Below are 20,197 nucleotides of genomic sequence, written 5' to 3'. Positions count from 1 at the left end.
TTATAGTAGTTATATTCTTGTATATAGGAGCAGTATTATCGTAGTTATATTCTTGTATATAGGAGCAGTATTATAGTAGTTATATTCTTGTATATAGGAGCAGTATTATAGTAGTTGTATTCTTGTATATAGGAGGAGTATTATAGTAGTTATATTCTTGTATATAGGAGCAGTATTATAGTAGTTGTATTCTTGTATATAGGAGCAGTATTATAGTAGTTATATTCTTGTATATAGGAGCACTATTATAGTAGTTATATTCTTGTATATAGGAGCAGTATTATAGTAGATATATTCTTGTATATAGGAGCAGTATTATAGTGGTTATATTCTTGTATATAGGAGCGGTATTATAGTGGTTATATTCCTGTATATAGGAGCAGTATTATAGTAGTTATATTCTTGTATATAGGAGGCAGTATTATAGTAGTTATATTCTTGTATATAGGAGCAGTATTATAGTAGTTATATTCTTGTATATAGGAGCAGTATTATAGTAGTTATATTCTTGTATATAGGAGCAGTATTATAGTAGTTATATTCTTGTATATAGGAAGCAGTATTATAGTAGATATATTCTTGTATATAGAAGCAGTATTATAGTAGATATATTCTTGTATATAGGAGCAGTATTATAGTAGTTATATTCTTGTATATAGGAGCAGTATTATAGTAGTTATATTCTTGTATATAAGAGCAGTATTATAGTAGTTATATTCTTGTATATAGGAGCAGTATATAGTAGTTATATTCTTGTATATAGGAGCAGTATTATAGTAGTTATATACTTGTATATAGGAGCAGTATTATAGTAGTTATATACTTGTATATAAGAGCAGTATTATAATATTTATATTCTTGTATACAGGAGCAGTATTATAGTAGTTATATTCTTGTATATAGGAGCAGTATTATAGTAGTTATATTCTTGTATATAAGAGCAGTATTATACTATTTATATTCTTGTATATAGGAGGCAGTATTATAGTAGTTATATTCTTGTATATAGAGCAGTATTATAGTAGTTATATTCTTGTATATAGGAGCAGTATTATAGTAGTTATAATCTTGTATATAGGAGCAGTATTATAGTAGTTATATTCTTGTATATAGGAGGCAGTATTATAGTAGTTATAGTCTTGTATATAGGGAGCAGTATTATAGTAGTTATATTCTTGTATATAGGAGGCAATATTATAGTAGTTATATTCTTGTATATAGGAGCAGTATTATACTAGTTATATTCTTGTATATAGGAGCAGTATTATAGTAGCTATTTTCTTGTATATAGGAGGAGTATTATAGTAGTTATATTCTTGTATATAGGAGCAGTATTATAGTAGTTATATTCTTGTATATAGGAGGCAGTATTATAGTAGATATATTCTTGTATATAGGAGCAGTATTATGGTAGTTATATTCTTGTATATAGGAGACAGTATTATAGTAGTTATAATCTTGTATATAGGAGCAGTATTATAGTAGTTATATTCTTGTATATAGGAGGCAGTATTATAGTAGTTATATTCTTGTATATAGGAGCAGTATTATAGTAGATATATTCTTGTATATAGGAGCAGTATTATAGTAGTTATATTCTTGTATATAGGAGCAGTATCATAGTAGTTATATTCTTGTATATAGGAGCAGTATTATAGTAGTTATATTCTTGTATATAGAAGCAGTATTATAGTAGTTATATTCTTGTATATAGGACAGTATTATAGTAGTTATATTCTTGTATATAGGAGCAGTATTATAGTAGTTATATTCTTGTATATAGAAGCAGTATTATAGTAGTTATATTCTTGTATATAGGAGGCAGTATTATAGTAATTATATTCTTGTATATAGGAGCAGTATTATAGTAGTTATATTCTTGTATATAGAAGCAGTATTATAGTAGTTATATTCTTGTATATAGGACAGTGTTATAGTAGTTATATTCTTGTATATAGGAGCAGTGTTAAAGTAGTTATATTCTTGTATATAGGAGCAGTATTATAGTAGATATATTCTTGTATATAGGGGCAGTATTATAGTAGTTATATTCTTGTATATAGGAGCAGTATTATAGTAGTTATATTCTTGTATATAGGACAGTGTTAGAGTAGTTATATTCTTGTATATAGGAGCAGTGTTATAGTAGTTATATTCTTGTATATAGGAGGCAGTATTATAGTAGTTATATTCTTGTATATAGGGGCAGTATTATAGTAGTTATATTCTTGTATATAGGGGCAGTATTATAGTAGTTATATTCTTGTATATAGGGGCAGTATTATAGTAGTTATATTCTTGTATATAGGAGCAGTATTATAGTAGTTATATTCCTGTATACAGGAGCAGTATTATAGTAGTTATATTCTTGTAAATTCTTTTTTTCTTGTTAGGACATACATTCAGAATACAAAGATTACTAAATGGTCACTGTCATTTTAAGCAGTTTCCCATCTGTACTTTTCATCTATTGCTTTAACCCTTAGAGGGCACAGGACGTACCTTTACGCTATGGCTGCCTAGTACTTGGCGAACCAAAAAATACATGTACATCCTGAGTCTCATCAGGACTATGAACCGCGGGGTCCTGGCTGCTAATGGCCGACATCAGTGATCACGCTGCCATTAAACCTTTGGATGTCGTGAAGTATTAGGGGACTTTGAGACAGGCTGCGCTGCACTATCACGGACATCCCCACCAGGCATCTACCGGTTATGACTCCACGCCATATTATTCTCATCCGACCCATGGTAAACAGGTATGTCAAAGGTCTGGAAGGGGTTATCCAGGAACAAAAAAAAAATAGAACTCATTTCTTCTAAAAACATCACCACCCCTGTCCTCAGGTTGTGTGTGGAATTACAAGTCGGCTCCATTGACTGCAATGGAACTGAGCAGCAATACCACACACAACCTGAATTCAGGTGTGGCGCTGTTTTGGGCTGAAATTGACTCTTCTCGTTCTTTCTAATCCTGGTCAACCCCTTTAAGGATTTACGCCTGCAAATAAAACCTGCTATTTATTTTTTTTCCCCTTTTTTTTTTAGGATGTCACTTACTTTAAGGATGCAAAAATAGAATTACCAAAACCTTTGTTTTTTTTGTTTTTTACACCCCATGGAGGAGATCGATCAAAATCTGTGCGGGAGGAAAAGTGGCGCAACCAATCAGATCGATTCTTTCTTTAAAAAAAAAAAAAGGCTGCTGAAAAATGAAAGAAGCAATCTGATTGGTTGCTATGGGCAACTGCACCACTTCTCCTCGACACAGGTTTTGATAAATCTCCCTCACAGTGCTGTTAGTCCAGTGTTTCCCAACCAGGGTGCCTCCAGCTGTTGCAAAACTACAACTCCCAGCATGGCCGGACAGCCAAAGGCTGTCCGGCCATGCTGGGAGTTGTAGTTTTGCAACAGCTGGAGGCACCCTGGTTGGGAAACACTGTGGGGGAGATTTATCAAAACCTATGCAAAGGGAAATTGCCCAGTTGCCCATAGCAACCAATCAGATCGCTTCTTTCATTTTGCAGAGGCCTTGTTAAAAAATGAAAGCAGCGATCTGATTGGTTGCTATGGGCAACTGGGCGACTTTTGCTCTGGACGGGTTTTGATAAGTCTCCCCCTCCGTGTTAGTCAATGGGATTCCTATCTATAGATGGAGATGTGTGTGGCGGAGTCTCTCACCTGCTGCACAACCGTTCCGCGGTCCAGGACTACATCTCCCGGCATGCCCCGGGATGACGCACGTTACGTGACGCGCTGCGTCCGCGCGATGTCCTAATCGGCCGCCGTACAGGGGAGGCGGAAGTGGCGCTCCGGGGAAGATGGGGCTGGCCGTCTTTTTCGGTTGCACTTTTGTGGCCTTCGGGCCGGCTCTGTCGCTGTTTATCCTGACGATCGCCGGGGACCCGCTGAGAGTCATCATCCTAGTGGCCGGGTAAGCTTCTCCGGGGGGCACGCTAGGGGGCGCTGTACCAGGTTTCCTTTGTGTTCTGGTTGCCGTGCACTGTGTGTGTCATGTGAGGACGGGGACCCACAGCAGCACAGAGCACTTCAGTACAGGGGCCTTTGTGGTCACGTGGTGTTGTGGAGGAGAATGGAGGCAGGAGGCAGTGTGCACAGCAGCACAGAGGATTTCAGGACAGCAGCAGCACAGAGGATTTCAGGACAGCAGCAGAGCAGAGGATTTCAGGACAGCAGAGCAGAGGTTTTCAGGACAGCAGCAGAGCAGAGCAGAGGATTTCAGGACAGCAGAGCAGAGGATTTCAGGACAGCAGAGCAGAGGATTTCAGGACAGCAGCAGAGCAGAGCAGAGGATTTCAGGACAGCAGAGCAGAGGATTTCAGGACAGCAGCAGAGCAGAGCAGAGGATTTCAGGACAGCAGAGCAGAGGATTTCAGGACAGCAGCAGAGCAGAGCAGAGGATTTCAGGACAGCAGAGCAGAGGATTTCAGGACAGCAGCAGAGCAGAGCAGAGGATTTCAGGACAGCAGAGCAGAGGATTTCAGGACAGCAGCAGAGCAGAGCAGAGGATTTCAGGACAGCAGAGCAGAGGATTTCAGGACAGCAGCAGAGCAGAGGATTTCAGGACAGCAGAGCAGAGGATTTCAGGACAGCAGCAGAGCAGAGGATTTCAGGACAGCAGCAGAGCAGAGGATTTCAGGACAGCAGCAGAGCAGAGGATTTCAGGACAGCAGCAGGGCAGAGGATTTCAGGACGGCAGCACAGAGGATTTCAGGACGGCAGCACAGAGGATTTCAGGACGGCAGCACAGAGGATTTCAGGACGGCAGCAGCACAGAGGATTTCAGGACGGCAGCAGCACAGAGGATTTCAGGACGGCAGCAGCACAGAGGATTTCAGGACGGCAGCAGCACAGAGGATTTCAGGACGGCAGCAGCACAGAGGATTTCAGGACGGCAGCAGCACAGAGGATTTCAGGACGGCAGCAGCACAGAGGATTTCAGGACGGCAGCAGCACAGAGGATTTCAGGACGGCAGCAGCACAGAGGATTTCAGGACGGCAGCAGCACAGAGGATTTCAGGACGGCAGCAGCACAGAGGATTTCAGGACGGCAGCAGCACAGAGGATTTCAGGACGGCAGCAGCACAGAGGATTTCAGGACGGCAGCAGCACAGAGGATTTCAGGACGGCAGCAGCACAGAGGATTTCAGGACGGCAGCAGCACAGAGGATTTCAGGACGGCAGCAGCACAGAGGATTTCAGGACGGCAGCAGCACAGAGGATTTCAGGACGGCAGCAGCACAGAGGATTTCAGGACGGCAGCAGCACAGAGGATTTCAGGACGGCAGCAGCACAGAGGATTTCAGGACGGCAGCAGCACAGAGGATTTCAGGACGGCAGCAGCACAGAGGATTTCAGGACGGCAGCAGCACAGAGGATTTCAGGACGGCAGCAGCACAGAGGATTTCAGGACGGCAGCAGCACAGAGGATTTCAGGACGGCAGAGCAGAGGATTTCAGGACGGCAGAGCAGAGGATTTCAGGACGGCAGAGCAGAGGATTTCAGGACGGCAGAGCAGAGAATTTCAGGACGGCAGCACGCAGAGGATTTCAGGACGGCAGCACGCAGAGGATTTCAGGACGGCAGCACGCAGAGGATTTCAGGACGGCAGCACGCAGAGGATTTCAGGACGGCAGCACGCAGAGGATTTCAGGACGGCAGCAGAGCAGAGGATTTCAGGACGGCAGCAGAGCAGAGGATTTCAGGACGGCAGCAGAGCAGAGGATTTCAGGACGGCGGCAGAGCAGAGGATTTCAGGACGGCGGCAGACAGAGGATTTCAGGACGGCAGCGCAGAGGATTTCAGGACGGCGGCGGGGCAGGGGATTTCAGGACGGCGGCGGGGCAGGGGATTTCAGGACGGCGGCGGGGCAGGAGATTTCAGGACGGCAGCGTGTTTTGTTTTATTTAGGGAGGGGGCTGTGACGTATCATCATGTGATGAGAGAAAGGGAATAAGTGACAGCAAGAGGAGAGCTTCACGGCAGCGCGGGGGGAGTCCACAGGGCGGCAGCATCATGTGATGAAGAAAGGAAAATAAGTTGTGGGGGGGGCTTCACAGCAGCACAGAGGATATCAGGACAGCAATGTGTTTGTTACTTAGGGAGGGGACTGTGAGGTGTCATCCTGGAGTAATGTCAGTGTCATGTGAGGAAGAAAGGGGAACAAGTGACAATAGGAGGAATAGATTCACAGCAGCACAGAGGATGTCAGGACGGCAGCAGCACAGAGGATGTCAGGACGGCAGCAGCACAGAGGATGTCAGGACGGCAGCAGCACAGAGGATGTCAGGACGGCAGCAGCACAGAGGATGTCAGGACGGCAGCAGCACAGAGGATGTCAGGACGGCAGCAGCACAGAGGATGTCAGGACGGCAGCAGCACAGAGGATGTCAGGACGGCAGCAGCACAGAGGATGTCAGGGCAGCAGTGTGTTTATGTTCCTTAGGGAGGGGACTGTGATCCTGTGGTGAGTTCAGTGTCATGTGCTGAGGAAAGGAGGAGCAAGCGACAGACGAGCTTCACAGCAGCACAGAGGATTTCAGGATATCGGTGCGGACAGGCTGTTTTGGGGCGATGTTCCTCTTTCCTCCACACATTGTGCTGACATCGCCCCCAGGATAATACGTTCCTTCCCTCCTCCTCACATGACTCTGACCAGTGACGGCTGCTCAGCAGCACAGAGGACTTCAGCACAGGCTCAGGTCTGGGTGGTCCCTGTCTGTTCATACGATGATGTTTATGAGGAGGTTGGGGTTGGAAGGAGCAGCACAGAGGATTTTAGGATAGCAGCGTGTTTAGGATACTCGGGGGGGTTCTGTGACGTATTATCCTGGGGTGATGTGAGGAGGAAAGAGGAGGAAGTTACAGGAGGAGGAGGAGGAGGAGAGCTTCACAGCAGCACAGAGGATGTCAGGATAACAGGGTGTTCATACTGTTTAGGGGACTTTTCCGTATATCCTCCGGGGGGGGGGGGGGGGATGATCCTCTTTCCTCCTCACAGGACACAGACTTCACCCCAGGATAATACGTCACATTCCTCTCCCTAAATGACACAAACCCACTGCTATCCTGAAATCCCCTGTGCTGCTGTCCTGAAGTCCTCTGTGCTGCTGTGCACACGGCTTCTCCTGATCTCACTTCTTCCTCTTTTCTTTTGACAAGTGACCGTTGGAGAAGAGATTCACAGCAGCACAGAGGATTTCAGGATGGTGTTTTATCTTATTTAGAGAGGGGGACTGTGAGGAGGAAAGCGGAACATGTTAGCAGCACAGAGGAATTAAAGGGATACTCCGCCCCCAAAGGATCCTACCCCAGCGGCGGGACCCCCGCGATCTCCCTTCTGCACCCGGCGTTCGTTTAAAGCGTCAGGTGCAGCGCCAGAGGCTCGTGACATCACGGCCACGCCCCCTCAGTGCAAGTTTATGGGAGGGGGCTTGAATTGAGGGGGCAAGGCGTGATGTCACGAGGGGGCGGGGCCGTGTCTTCACGATCCTCCTCATCCCCAGTCATCAGGCGCAGAGCGAAGCTTGGTCCGTGCACAGATGACGGTGCTGCAGGAGAGATCGCGGGGGTCCCTTGGATAGGGGATAAGATGTCTAGGGGCGGAGTACCCCTTTAAGCACAGGCACCTATATAGGTCTGGGTGGTCCCTGTGTGGTGATGAGGAGGAGAATAGAGGCGAGCGGCGCTCACAGGCTGCTGGTGGAAGGAACAGAGTGCACAGCAGCACAGAGGATTTCAGGTTAGCAGTGTGTTTATGTTTAGATAGGGGACTGTGATGTGTCAGCTCCTCCCCTTCACAGCAGCACAGAGGATTTCAGGATAGCAGCGTGTATTGTGATTGGGGGAGCGATGTCAGCACAGAGGATTTCAGGAGAGGATTGTGCACAGATTACCATTGTACAGCGTTGCTCTTCTCAGGATCTCTGCTTGCTGTGAGTGGTAGTGTTTTTTATTTTTTTTAATTTTTTTTTTTATCCAATCAGGTAATAAGGCAGTGTTTTCCCAACCAGGGTGCCTCCAGCTGTTGCAAAACTACAACTCCCGGCATGCCCGGACAGCCAACGGCTGTCCGGGCATGCTGGGAGTTGTAGTTTTGCAGCAGCTGGAGGCACCCTGGCTGGGAAAACACTGATCTAGAGGGTATTCACGTACAGACTGGGTTTACTTGAAGACACAAGGTTATAAAGGCTGCCTGGGCATGCTGGGAGTTGTAGTTTTGCAACAGCTGGAGGCACCCTGGTTGGGAAACGCTGCAGTAAGGAATGTTCTGATTTGTTGACCGCAAGCAGAGACCACGTTTTTGCCTGCGGTCGGGAAACCGCATACGGCCGAAAACGAAGCCGACCGGAGGCTGCGGTTCACTCCGGTCGGCTCATAGACTTGTATTAAATACGGTTCCCGAATACGGCTGAGTGCGGGCGCCGCAATTTAGCCCCGCCCCCCTCCTCCAAACCGTATACGGGAACCGTATTTAAGAAATCGTGGTGTGAACCCAGCCTTAGAGGTGAAGCTCTGTAGCAGCAGTAACTCTAGGAGGCGCTGTTGTCATTGCTGTGAGCTGTAACGCCCCCGCTCTCTCTCGGCAGGTCCTTCTTCTGGCTGGTGTCCGTCCTCTTCTCCTCTCTCATCTGGTTCATCTCCGTCCAGGTCAGTAATAAGGATGACTCCAGCCTGCAGTACGGACTGCTCATCTTCGGGGCCGCCATCTCTGTCCTGCTGCAGGAAGCCTTCCGATACGGCTACTACAGGCTGCTCAAGTAAGTCACCGCACCCATAGAATACCGCCATTCAGTGCATACAATAAACCCCACCCCTTCACCACTGGCAGCAGCACCGTACAACTTTCCTCTACTGGATGAAGCCTTGTCTCCCTACCCACCCCCCAGCACCATCCCTCTCCCTCAGGTAGCTGTGATTAGTCCTGTCCCATCCCCTCCCCACTGGCAATGACATTTCCCCTTCCCCCAACACCTCTCCTCCCCACTGACAGTATTATTCTCCCCCCCCCCCCCACACCTCTCCTCCCCACTGTCAGTATTATTCTCCCCCTCCCCCCACACCTCTCCTCCCCACTGTCAGTATTATTCTCCCCCCCCCCACACCTCTCCTCACCACTGACAGTATTATTCCCCCCCCCATACCTCTCCTCCCCACTGTCAGTATTATTCTCCCCCCCCCCATACCTCTCCTCCCCACTGACAGTATTATTCTCCCCCCACACCTCTCCTCCCCACTGACAGTATTATTCTCCCCCCACACCTCTCCTCCCCACTGACAGTATTATTCTCCCCCCCCCCCACACCTCTCCTCCCCACTGTCAGTATTATTCTCCCCCCACACCTCTCCTCCCCACTGTCAGTATTATTCCCCCCCCCCCCACTGCCAGTATTATTCTCCCCCCACACCTCTCCTCCCCACTGGCTGTATATTCTCCACCCCCACACCTCTCCTCCCCACTGACAGTATTATTCTCCCCCCACACCTCTCCTCCCCACTGACAGTATTATTCTCCCCCCACACCTCTCCTCCCCACTGACAGTATTATTCTCCCCCCACACCTCTCCTCCCCACTGTCAGTATTATTCTCCCCCCACACCTCTCCTCCCCACTGGCTGTATATTCTCCACCCCCACACCTCTCCTCCCCACTGACAGTATTATTCTCCACCCCCACACCTCTCCTCCCCACTGACAGTATTATTCTCCCCCCACACCTCTCCTCCCCACTGACAGTATTATTCTCCCCCCACACCTCTCCTCCCCACTGTCAGTATTATTCTCCCCCCACACCTCTCCTCTCCACTGACAGTATTATTCTCCCCCCACACCTCTCCTCCCCACTGTCAGTATTATTCTCCCCCCACACCTCTCCTCCCCACTGACAGTATTATTCTCCCCCCACACCTCTCCTCCCCACTGGCAGTAACATTCTCCATCAACACAGGAGGGTCAAAATAAGGTTATAGGTTAAATTTGATGGTCTTTTTTTCAACCTTAAAGGGGTACTCCGTTGCCCCGGCATTCGGAACATTTTGTCGCAGCGGGGGGGGGTCGTGACGTCACGGCAACGCCCCTTGTGATGCCACTCCCCCCTCAATGCAAGTCTATGGGAGGGGGCGTGGCCATGACGTCACTACTCCCGCCGCCGGCACCCAGCGTTCTAAATGAACACCGGGTGATGCACTGAGATTGTGGGGGTCTCAGCTAGAACACTTGTGTTGTGGGGGGTTTTGTTTTTTAAATCGACTGGTGCGAGAAAGTTATACAGATCTGTAAATGACTTCCATTTAAAGGGGTGCCCCGGCCCTAAGACATATTATCACTTATACACTTGCATTGAGCAGGCGGGGCGTGATGTCACAAGGGGGCGGACCTCTCCTGCTCTGGACAGTTCCTGACATGGACAGAGGTGTCAGCAGAGAGCAACCTTGGTCAGACTGGAAAGAACTGCACAACTTCCTCTGGAGCATACAGCAGCTAATAAGTATTGTATAAGTTTCTGGCACCAGTTGATTTAAAAATAAAATTGTTTTCCCCCGGAGTACCCCTTTAAAACGTCTCCTTACCCCTGTGACTGATGCTTCTGTTTTCCCTCAGGAAGGCGGACGAGGGTCTGGCCACCATCAGTGAGGACGGCCGATCGCCCATCTCTATCCAGCAGATGGCTTACGGTGAGCAGATCCCCCCTGTAGGATCGGGGTCACCTCAGATCTGGCTCCTGCGCTCATCTTTTGTCCTGTCTCCCTTAGTGTCCGGCTTCTCCTTCGGGATCATCAGCGGAGTCTTTTCCGTCATCAATATCCTGGCAGACGCCGTCGGTCCCGGAATCGTGGGCGTGCACGGAGATTCCCAGTATTATTTCCTAACTTCAGGTAACTTGTATATAAGGCGAAACTTCTGCAGAATTTTTTTTTTTTTATATTTATTTATCAATGTTTTAAAGACACAAAAATCACAAAAATAAGTAAAAAATACAAAGTACACATACAAAAAAATATTCATATACTGCATACAGGGCTTTATTGGGGAAAGAGGCAATTTTATTTTAGACTCTTATTGAAAATATTTTTTTTATACTTTTACCTGTTAAATTATGCTACTGTACATCTGTATTGCAGCATAGTATAATGGTCAGTATTAGAGATGAGCGAATTTACAGTAAATTTGATTCGTCATGAACTTCTCGGCTCGGCAGTTCTCTAATCGGCAGAGTTATTAATGTTTAAATTGACAGTGGTCAGATGTGCACAAAATGCACAGGTCCTGAAGGTGAAAATGGGCTGGGGTTAAAGGGGTATTCCAGGAAAAAACTTTTTTTTTTTATATATCAACTGGTTCCAGAATTAAACAGATTTGGAAATTACTTCTATTAAAAAATCTTAATCCTTTCAGTACTTATGAGCTTCTGAAGTTTAGGTTGTTCTTTTCTGTCTAAGTGCTCTCTGATGGCACCTGTCTCGGGAAACGCCCAGTTTAGAAGCAAATCCCCATAGCAAACCTCTTCTAAACTGGGCGGTTCCCGAGACACGTGTCATCAGAGAGCACTTAGACAGAAAAGAACAACCTTAACTTCAGAAGCTCATAAGTACTGAAAGGATTAAGATTTTTTAATAGAAGTAATCTACAAATCTGTTTAACTTTCTGGAGCCAGTTGATATATAAAAAAAAAGTTTTTTCCTGGATAACCCCTTCAAGTTCCATCTAACGTGATCCGCTGCCTTTTCGAGTGCCGCAGTATCTCACCATCCGCCATTGCTTCCTTGCAGCATTCCTGACCATGGCGATTGTATTCCTGCACACCTTCTGGGGCATCATCTTCTTTGCAGCCTGTGAAAAGCGGAAACCCTTTCACATCGTAGGCGTGGTCTTGAGCCACTTCATTACCTCCGGGTTGGTGAGTCCCTTTGGCGCGGCCTGGACATGCTGGGAGTTGTAGTCGCGGCGACGGTCAGAGAACTTTTTGTCCTCATTTTGTCTTTCTTTCAGACGTTCCTGAACCCATGGTACGAGGCCAGCCTGATCCCTATCTACGTCATCACACTGGGCATGGGAGTATGGGCCTTTGTGGCTGCCGGAGGCAACCACCACAACATACGCAAATGCCTTGCTTGTAAGTAGGGGGGGTGTTTTATTTATTTTTTAGTATTTTTATTTATTATATAAATGTTTTTTTATTTTTTTTTATTATAATTTTTTTTTTTTTTTGGGTGTAATTTCTGTTTCACTATTTCCAAGATCTCTTTTGTTGTCAGCGAATTGGAACATTCTTGTTCACGTTCTTAATACTTCTCACAGCTGAGGGTTCGTTACAAAGTGCCACCAGTCTAAACAATCCATCTGGACTTCAGGTAAAAGGGGTATTCCGGCTTTTTACATCAGGATGGGGATGTATGATCGCAGGGGACCCCCCGCGTTCTCGGTGCAGCCCCCTTCACACCCCTTCCCATAGACATGAATGGAGGGGGGCGTGGCGTCACTAGGGGGCGTGGTCGTGACATCATTTCACTGTCTCCGAGGCAGCGCCAGGCATGGAATGACGGGGGCTGCACAGAGATCGCACAGGACTCCTGCTATCATACATCTTATCCGCTATCCTTTAGATTGGGGATAAGATGTGTAAAGCCGAGATACCCCTTTAGCACATTATACCTGCACTAATACATTGTAACAAACTCTCTGGGAGAATTTCGCTTCAACTTTGTTTAGCTTATAGATCGGTGGACATCCAGATGTTGCAAAACTACAACTCCCAGCATGCCCAGACAGCCAACGGCTGTCTGGGCATGCTGGGAGTTGTAGTTTTGCAACATCTGGAGGGCCACCGGCTGGAGACAAAGCTTATAGATGGTCTAGACTGGATATGTTTTGTAACAATGTTTCAGCTGTGAGAAGTATCAGGTCCGCAGAGGTTTCAGTCACCGGCTCTGATCCAGAATGTTCCCTATATGTAATTCAATCACACGAATACACTTGGAGGTTTGCAGTTCCTTTATAGGGGGCCCAGTAAAGGTGCCCACCTGAGTTAACGTCTGTGGAGGTCTTCAGCACTTGTGATATACAGTGATGGTTGTGGGGATCTTTCTGCACTTATTGTTGTATTGAAGAACACTACATTGATGGCTGATAACAGGGAACAATAGATTGCATGCAACAAAATACCACACTTTAAATGGATACTCCAGATTTTAAAGACTTATCCCCATTCATAGGTCTCTGACCCCCTGCAATCTCCAGAACAGGGTCCCAAATCATGGTCTGCACGTACTTAAAGGGGTGGAAAACTTTAAAAAAAATAAAAAATCAACTGGTGCCAGAAAGTTAAACAGATTTGTAAATGACTTCTATTAAAAAATCTTAATCCTTCCAGTACTTATTAGCTGCTGAATACCACAGAGGAAATTCTTTTCTTTTTGGAACACTGTGCTCTCTGCTGACGTCATGACCACAGTGCTCTCTGCTGACATCTCTGTCCATTTTAGGAACTGTCCAGAGCAGCATAGGTTTTCTATGGGGATTTTCTCCTACTCTGGACGGTTCCTAAAATGGACAGAGATGTCAGCAGAGAGCACTGTGGTCATGACGTCAGCAGAGAGCTCTGGGTTCCAAAAAGAAAAGAATTTCCTCTGTAGTAGTCGGCAGCTAATAAGTACTGGAAGGATTATGATTTTACCAGAGTACAGCACTCGTGTGTCTCTGTCGCACCTATAGACAATGCCTGAAGCCCGCGCCGACCCCATGCAGCTAGGAGATTCGGGTGCTGTTCTGGAGATGACGGAGGCTTCCATAAGGTTGGACCCCCTACATTCAGACAATTATCCCCTTTCCTGTGTATAGGGGATAGGTTTTTAAACATTGGAGTACCCCTTAAGGTTAACTGTCCCCCTCCAAGGAGAACGACCAGAATAAAATATTAGTATCTATATCCCCTCTGCAGGTTTTATGCAGGTGAAATTTTGTAACATGTATTGTATATTTGTCATTTAGTCTCTGTTTTCAAGACCTCTGCTTGCTGTTACTGACTGGAAACACTTAGTGTTTACATTAAAGGAGTAGTCTGGGGAGCTGAGCTTATCAGACACTTATCCCCTATCCACAAGATTGGGGGGGACTGACCGGTGGGACTCCCCTGTGATCTTGTATACGGGGCCCCCATCTATTTACCCGTCCTCAGCACCCTCTGTCCCCCACTTTCCTGGAAAAGCACAAGGGACGGCTTGCTCAGTCAATAACCGGCTGTTGCAGGACTTTGCTGTAGCCAAAGATGGGTAAGCAGACGATGCCCCGTACAGGAGATCATGGGGGTCCAAGCAGTCGGACCCCCCACAATCAGACAATTATCCCCTATCTTGTGGATAAGGAAAAAGTGTTTTAAGTTCAGTTCCCTGGACTACCCCTTTAAGAGAGGGAGCATCAATACATATTCAGTGCTTCTCACACCTGAGGGTTTGCTTCAGATCATTTACAATCCAGGCAAAACCTTATGCAATGTCCGCAGAGGATTTGAAAACGAGAATATCGGACGTCATAAATATGTCCTATCCCTTCAGGAAGTATCTAGAATCCTGAGGCTGCACTTATGATCTCTATAGAGAAACATGTCCTGGTCAGATGGATCCAGATCTATAGAGAAACATGACCTGGTCAGATGGATCCAGATCTCTATAGAGAACCATGACCTGGTCAGATGGATCCAGATCTCTATAGAGAAACATGTCCTGGTCAGATGGATCCAGATCTCTATAGAGAAACATGTCCTGGTCAGATGGATCCAGATCTCTATAGAGAAACATGACCTGGTCAGATGGATCCAGATCTCTATAGAGAAACATGGCCTGGTCAGATGGATCCAGATCTCTATAGAGAAACATGACCTGGTCAGATGGATCCAGATCTCTATAGAGAAACATGACCTGGTCAGATGGATCCAGATCTCTATAGAGAAACATGACCTGGTCAGATGGATCCAGATCTCTATAGAGAAACATGACCTGGTCAGATGGATCCAGATCTCTATAGAGAAACATGACCTGGTCAGATGGATCCAGATCTATAGAGAAACATGTCCTGGTCAGATGGATCCAGATCTCTATAGAGAAACATGACCTGGTCAGATGGATCCAGATCTCTATAGAGAAACATGTCCTGGTCAGATGGATCCAGATCTCTATAGAGAAACATGGCCTGGTCAGATGGATCCAGATCTCTATGGAGAAACATGGTCTGGTCAGATGGATCTAGATCTCTATAGAGAAACATGGCCTGGTCAGATGGATCCAGATCTCTATAGAGAAACATGGCCTGGTCAGATGGAACCAGATCTCTATAGAGAAACATGTCCTGGTCAGATGGATCCAGATCTCTATGGAGAAACATGGCCTGGTCAGATGGATCCAGATCTCTATAGAGAAACATGGCCTGGTCAGATGGATCTAGATCTCTATAGAGAAACATGTCCTGGTCAGATGGATCCAGATCTCTATAGAGAAACATGTCCTGGTCAGATGGATCCAGATCTCTATAGAGAAACATGTCCTGGTCAGATGGATCCAGATCTCTATGGAGAAACATGGCCTGGTCAGATGGATCCAGATCTCTATAGAGAAACATGGCCTGGTCAGATGGATCTAGATCTCTATAGAGAAACATGTCCTGGTCAGATGGATCCAGATCTCTATAGAGAAACATGTCCTGGTCAGATGGATCCAGATCTCTATAGGGAAACATGACCTGGTCAGATGGATCCAGATCTCTATAGAGAAACATGACCTGGTCAGATGGATCCAGATCTCTATAGAGAAACATGTCCTGGTCAGATGGACCCAGATCTCTATAGAGAAACATGGCCTGGTCAGATGGATCCAGATCTCTATGGAGAAACATGGCCTGGTCAGATGGACCCAGATCTCTATAGAGAAACATGTCCTGGTCAGATGGACCCAGATCTCTATAGAGAAACATGTCCTGGTCAGATGGACCCAGATCTCTGTGGAGAAACATGGCCTGGTCAGATGGACCCAGATCTCTATAGAGAAACATGTCCTGGTCAGATGGATCCAGATCTCTATAGAGAAACATGTCCTGGTCAGATGGATCCAGATCTCTATAGAGAAACATGGCCTGGTCAGATGGATCTAGATCTCTATAGAGAAACATGGCCTGGTCAGATGGATCCAGATCTCTATAGAGAAACATGGCCTGGTCAGATGGATCCAGATTATCACCTGATAGAATCTATGCCACAATCAATTGCTGCAGTTTTGAAGGCCAAAGGAAATCCACCATAGCACTAGATGGAGAGATCTAATAATGGGGATTCTCAGTGTAAATAAATGATCATTGCTGTAGATGGTGATAAGAATCCACACAAACACGGGAGGCTTTGGGCCTGTAACATCTCTCAGCATAGAAGTAAGAAAATAATACAATTTTAAGGAACTTCTATATATTTTTAGGTCGTTCTCCTTTAGCATTAACCCCTTTGCTGCCTGCTAGACATGTAGGGAGTGAGGAGAGTCTAGGGCAGTGGTCTTCAACCTGCGGAGCTCCAGATGTTGCAAAACTACAGCTCCCAGCATGCCCGGACAGCCAACGGCTGTCCGGGCATGCTGGGAGTTGTAGTTTTGCAACATCTGGAGGTCTGCAGGTTGAAGACCACTGGTCTAGGGGATGGGAATAGTCTCTTGCAGGCAGCACAGGGGTCCCCGTATATCCCCCACATTTTCCCCATCACCGTCATGTTGCAGGATCAGCCTGCGCCCGAGCCGCTTATGGCTTAGAAGGTAAAACAGAAACTGTTTTGTTTCTGCAGGCGAACGGCAAGAGAGTAACCAGGTTATGGTATATTCTGCTCTTCAGGTGCCCAATGAGGACTGAGGCCCAGCTCAGCTGCCGTGCAGCCACGAACAGACACTAACTGAGTCACCATTCAAGTGCTCCTCTCTCCCAGAAGCCGGCCCCCTCTTTTCTATTCGTCCCCATTCCCATCCCCTCCCCCCTCGTCCCAGACGATAAGACGGACCCGTTGTTCCTCATATTTTCGTTCCTTCAGTTTGCCTCGTTCCTTCAGTTTGCCTCCAGCTCCTTCCGTCCTGTGTGCCGGCTCTGGGCCTACTCAGGCTGTGGGGGCAATCTGGAATTGCTCATCATGTATTGACAACCGGTATAATATATGGTCGACAGACCATGTGCTGCTCCACTGGGATCTTCAAGTGGTCTACGGCTTTTTTTTCTTCTTTACTTTTAATAGTCATCCACGACGAGGGAGGAAGCGGAGAATGGTTTGCTCCAAGGAGGTCTTCGCTTGGTGAATAAGGATTTTTGGACCTTTAAACTAATTTTTTGTTTTTTTTTTATTTTGTTTTGGTTTTTCAGCATTTTCCAATCGCTTTTTTTTGTATGCATTATTCTTCTACCAGGATTTAACTTACTGTAACACTTATTTTACAGAAGGATCATCTGTCCGCACTGACATATTAACAGTACTTACCGAACCTCATAAGATGTGTCAGGATTTATTATGGTGCCGCATCCGAATTATTATAAGTTTCATTTAATTCAGTCTTTTTAGCTTTCTCATAAATGGCAGAGAGCGCCATCTATAGGCTATTTGCTTTAGCTGCCAACGTAGCCTTGGGAGTTTCCATTGTGGAAGCCGAATCCTTTAATTTAAACCTACATAAAATTTGAGTAACTTTGTGAATACTTTGCTTTACTGTTTTTTGTGCCAATTAAATTTTTTGTTATTTTTAATTATTCGGTTCCAGGGCGCCTTTCTGCTGGTTACAGTTGGCAGTTTAGTTCCACCCCATCAGTCATGTGACCTAAGAACTTTTATTGTTTAAAGGGGTACTCCGCTGACTCATTGTTCGGAACATTTTGTTCCGAACGCTGGGTGCCGGTGGTGGGGTTTGTGACGTCACACCACACCCCCTCAATGCAAGTCTATGGGAGCGTGTGTGGCAACTGTCACACCCCCTCCCATAGACTTGCATTGAGGGGCGTGTGGTGTGAGATCACGAGGGGGCGTGGCCGTGATGTCACGAACCCCACGCCAGCGTTCTAAACGAATGCTGGGTGCTGCACAGAGATTTTGGGGTTCCCAGCTGCAGTACCCCCACAGTCAGACATCTTTTCCCCTATCCTTTGGATAGGGGATAAGATGTCTAGTGGCGGAGTACCCTTTTAGGGTACGTTCACACGAGCAGACCCGCAGCGTATTTTACACTGCAGATCCGCCACTGAAGGACCGCTGCGTGGTGGCTTTACATGTGCCTGCACGGAGCGTTGCCGTGTGCGCGTTGCCGTGCATGCGCTTTGTGCTCGCACACATCGTGGGCGCTCCCCCTGCTTCATGAGCTAGGCCGAGAGCTGCCGCGATGTGCAAGTATACTGCGACTCGCACATCCAGTGTGTCTGCTCTTAGCAGCGTATTGTCGCTCTGTGCAGGCGCATGTAAAGCCACCATGCAGGGGTCCATCAGTGGCGGATCTGCAGTGTAAAATACGCTGTGGGTCCGCTCGTGTGAACATATCCTTAAGCTTCCTTAGTGCACTGCTCTTCAGTAGCAGCTTAGCTCCCCCCCCCCATCAGTCATGTGACCTAACAAACAGCTGTTATTGTGTATCTAGCCTAAGCTCCTTCAGCACACTGCTTTTTGGTGTCAGTTTAGCTCCACCCCATTAGTCATGTGACCTAACAGCTTTTATTGTGTAACGCTCCTAAGCTCCCTTAGTGTACCTCCCTTTGGTAGCAGGCAGCATTGTACCACTCCTCTTCATTAGACATCTGACCTAACAGCAGAGTTTTTATTTTGTGTCCATCACCTGGCAACACGGACCGGCCAACCATGTGTACCAAAGCCTCCATCCCCACAGATGCAGTTGGGGGGAGAGAAGTATGTTGAAATTTAACTACCCAGTTAACATCTCCATTTGGTGGGGAGGGGGGGGGAGAGGCTCCACCAGAGGAGCCTGACAATGGTTTATCCCATTGCCTACATGTGGTTGCATTGCCGAGCCAAGCATTCCTGTGTATGGAGGGATTGGGAGTGATGGCTGTCTAATATGTATGCCTACCTTTACTGCCACCTAAGCTCCCACAGTACTTTAATTTTTGGTAACCGACAGTAGTTTAGCTCCATTTCCATAAGGCATGTGACCCAACAGCTAAGCTTTTACCATGTAACTGCCACCTAAGCTCCCACAGTGCACTTCACTTAGGTAACAAACAGCAGTTTAGTTCCACCCCATCAATCATGTGACCTATTAACAGCTTTTACTGTATAACTCACCTAAGCTCCCTCAGTGCACTGCTCTTTGGCAACAGTTTAGCTCCACCCCATCAGTCATGTGATCTATTAACAGCTTTTATTGTGTAGCTCATCTAAGCTCCCTTAGTGCACTGCTCTTCGTTAAGTTTATTCCCATCCGATTAGTCATGTGACCTAACTACTAACTGCTCTTATTGTGTAACTCGCCAAAAAGCAGTGTACTGAGGGAGCTTAGGTCAGTTAAACAATAAAAGCAGTTAGTTAGCTCCACCTCATCAGTCATGTGACCTAAACTGTTACCAAAGGGCCGTGCACTTAGGGAGCTTAGGTGAGTTACCCAATAATAGCTGTTAAGTTAGGCCACATGACTGATGGGGTGGAGCTAAGCTGTTACCTAAGCGCCCCCCCCATACACTGCTTTTGGTAACAGTTTAGCTTCACCCCATCAGTCATGTGATCTATTAACAGCTTTTATTGTGTAGCTCATCTAAGCTCCCTTAGTGCACTGCTCTTCGTTAAGTTTATTCCCATCCGATTAGTCATGTGACCTAACTACTAACTGCTCTTATTGTGTAACTCGCCAAAAAGCAGTGTACTGAGGGAGCTTAGGTCAGTTAAACAATAAGAGCAGTTAGTTAGCTCCACCCCATCAGTCATGTGACCTATTAACAGCTTTTATTGTATAACTCACCTAAGCTCCCTCAGTGCACCGCTCTTTGGCAACAGTTTAGCTCCACCCCATTAGACATGTGACCTAACAGCTAAGCTGTTTACTCGTGTAGCGGTCCCCTGCGCTCCCACGATGCACTGCTCTTTTATTTACAGGAAACCAGCAGAATTTCCAATTTCAGTTTAGACAGGAAGGGAGAAGAAAATATTTTCAAACTCCAAAATCTGTACAAGAGCC

General features: G+C 46.5%; 1 protein-coding gene across 2 annotated transcripts; it reads left to right on the top strand.

Moving 5' to 3' along the window:
* The first annotated feature begins 3,760 nt into the window (after positions 1–3,760).
* Positions 3,761–18,249, top strand: APH1A (aph-1 homolog A, gamma-secretase subunit). 2 transcript variants are annotated; one of them, XM_056545968.1, is made up of 7 exons: positions 3,761–3,934; positions 8,610–8,780; positions 10,620–10,693; positions 10,772–10,894; positions 11,789–11,916; positions 12,009–12,132; positions 16,831–18,249. In XM_056545968.1, exons 1-7 carry the CDS (start codon positions 3,822–3,824, stop codon positions 16,893–16,895), a joined length of 798 nt encoding a protein of 265 aa, XP_056401943.1. In that variant the 5' UTR covers positions 3,761–3,821; the 3' UTR covers positions 16,896–18,249. The 2 variants fall into 2 exon arrangements, with proteins under 2 accessions (XP_056401943.1, XP_056401944.1); XM_056545969.1 differs by having other exon boundaries at positions 3,764–3,934; positions 16,878–18,245.
* Positions 18,250–20,197: the final 1,948 nt, after the last annotated feature.

This window comes from Hyla sarda, chromosome 11, assembly GCF_029499605.1.
Source record: "Hyla sarda isolate aHylSar1 chromosome 11, aHylSar1.hap1, whole genome shotgun sequence".
NCBI lineage: Eukaryota > Metazoa > Chordata > Amphibia > Anura > Hylidae > Hyla > Hyla sarda.
The sequence above is the reverse complement of the archived record's forward strand: the minus strand, read 5'-3'. Positions and strand labels throughout refer to the sequence as shown.

Excerpts from the sequence above, each read along its gene's own strand:
- APH1A (XM_056545968.1), top strand. The coding sequence starts at position 3,822 with ATGGGGCTGGCCGTCTTTTTCGGTTGCACTTTTGTGGCCTTCGGGCCG. Across the intron at positions 3,935-8,609 it reads GTCATCATCCTAGTGGCCGG|GTCCTTCTTCTGGCTGGTGT; the intron begins GTAAGCTTCTCC and ends CTCTCTCGGCAG. Across the intron at positions 8,781-10,619 it reads GGCTACTACAGGCTGCTCAA|GAAGGCGGACGAGGGTCTGG; the intron begins GTAAGTCACCGC and ends GTTTTCCCTCAG.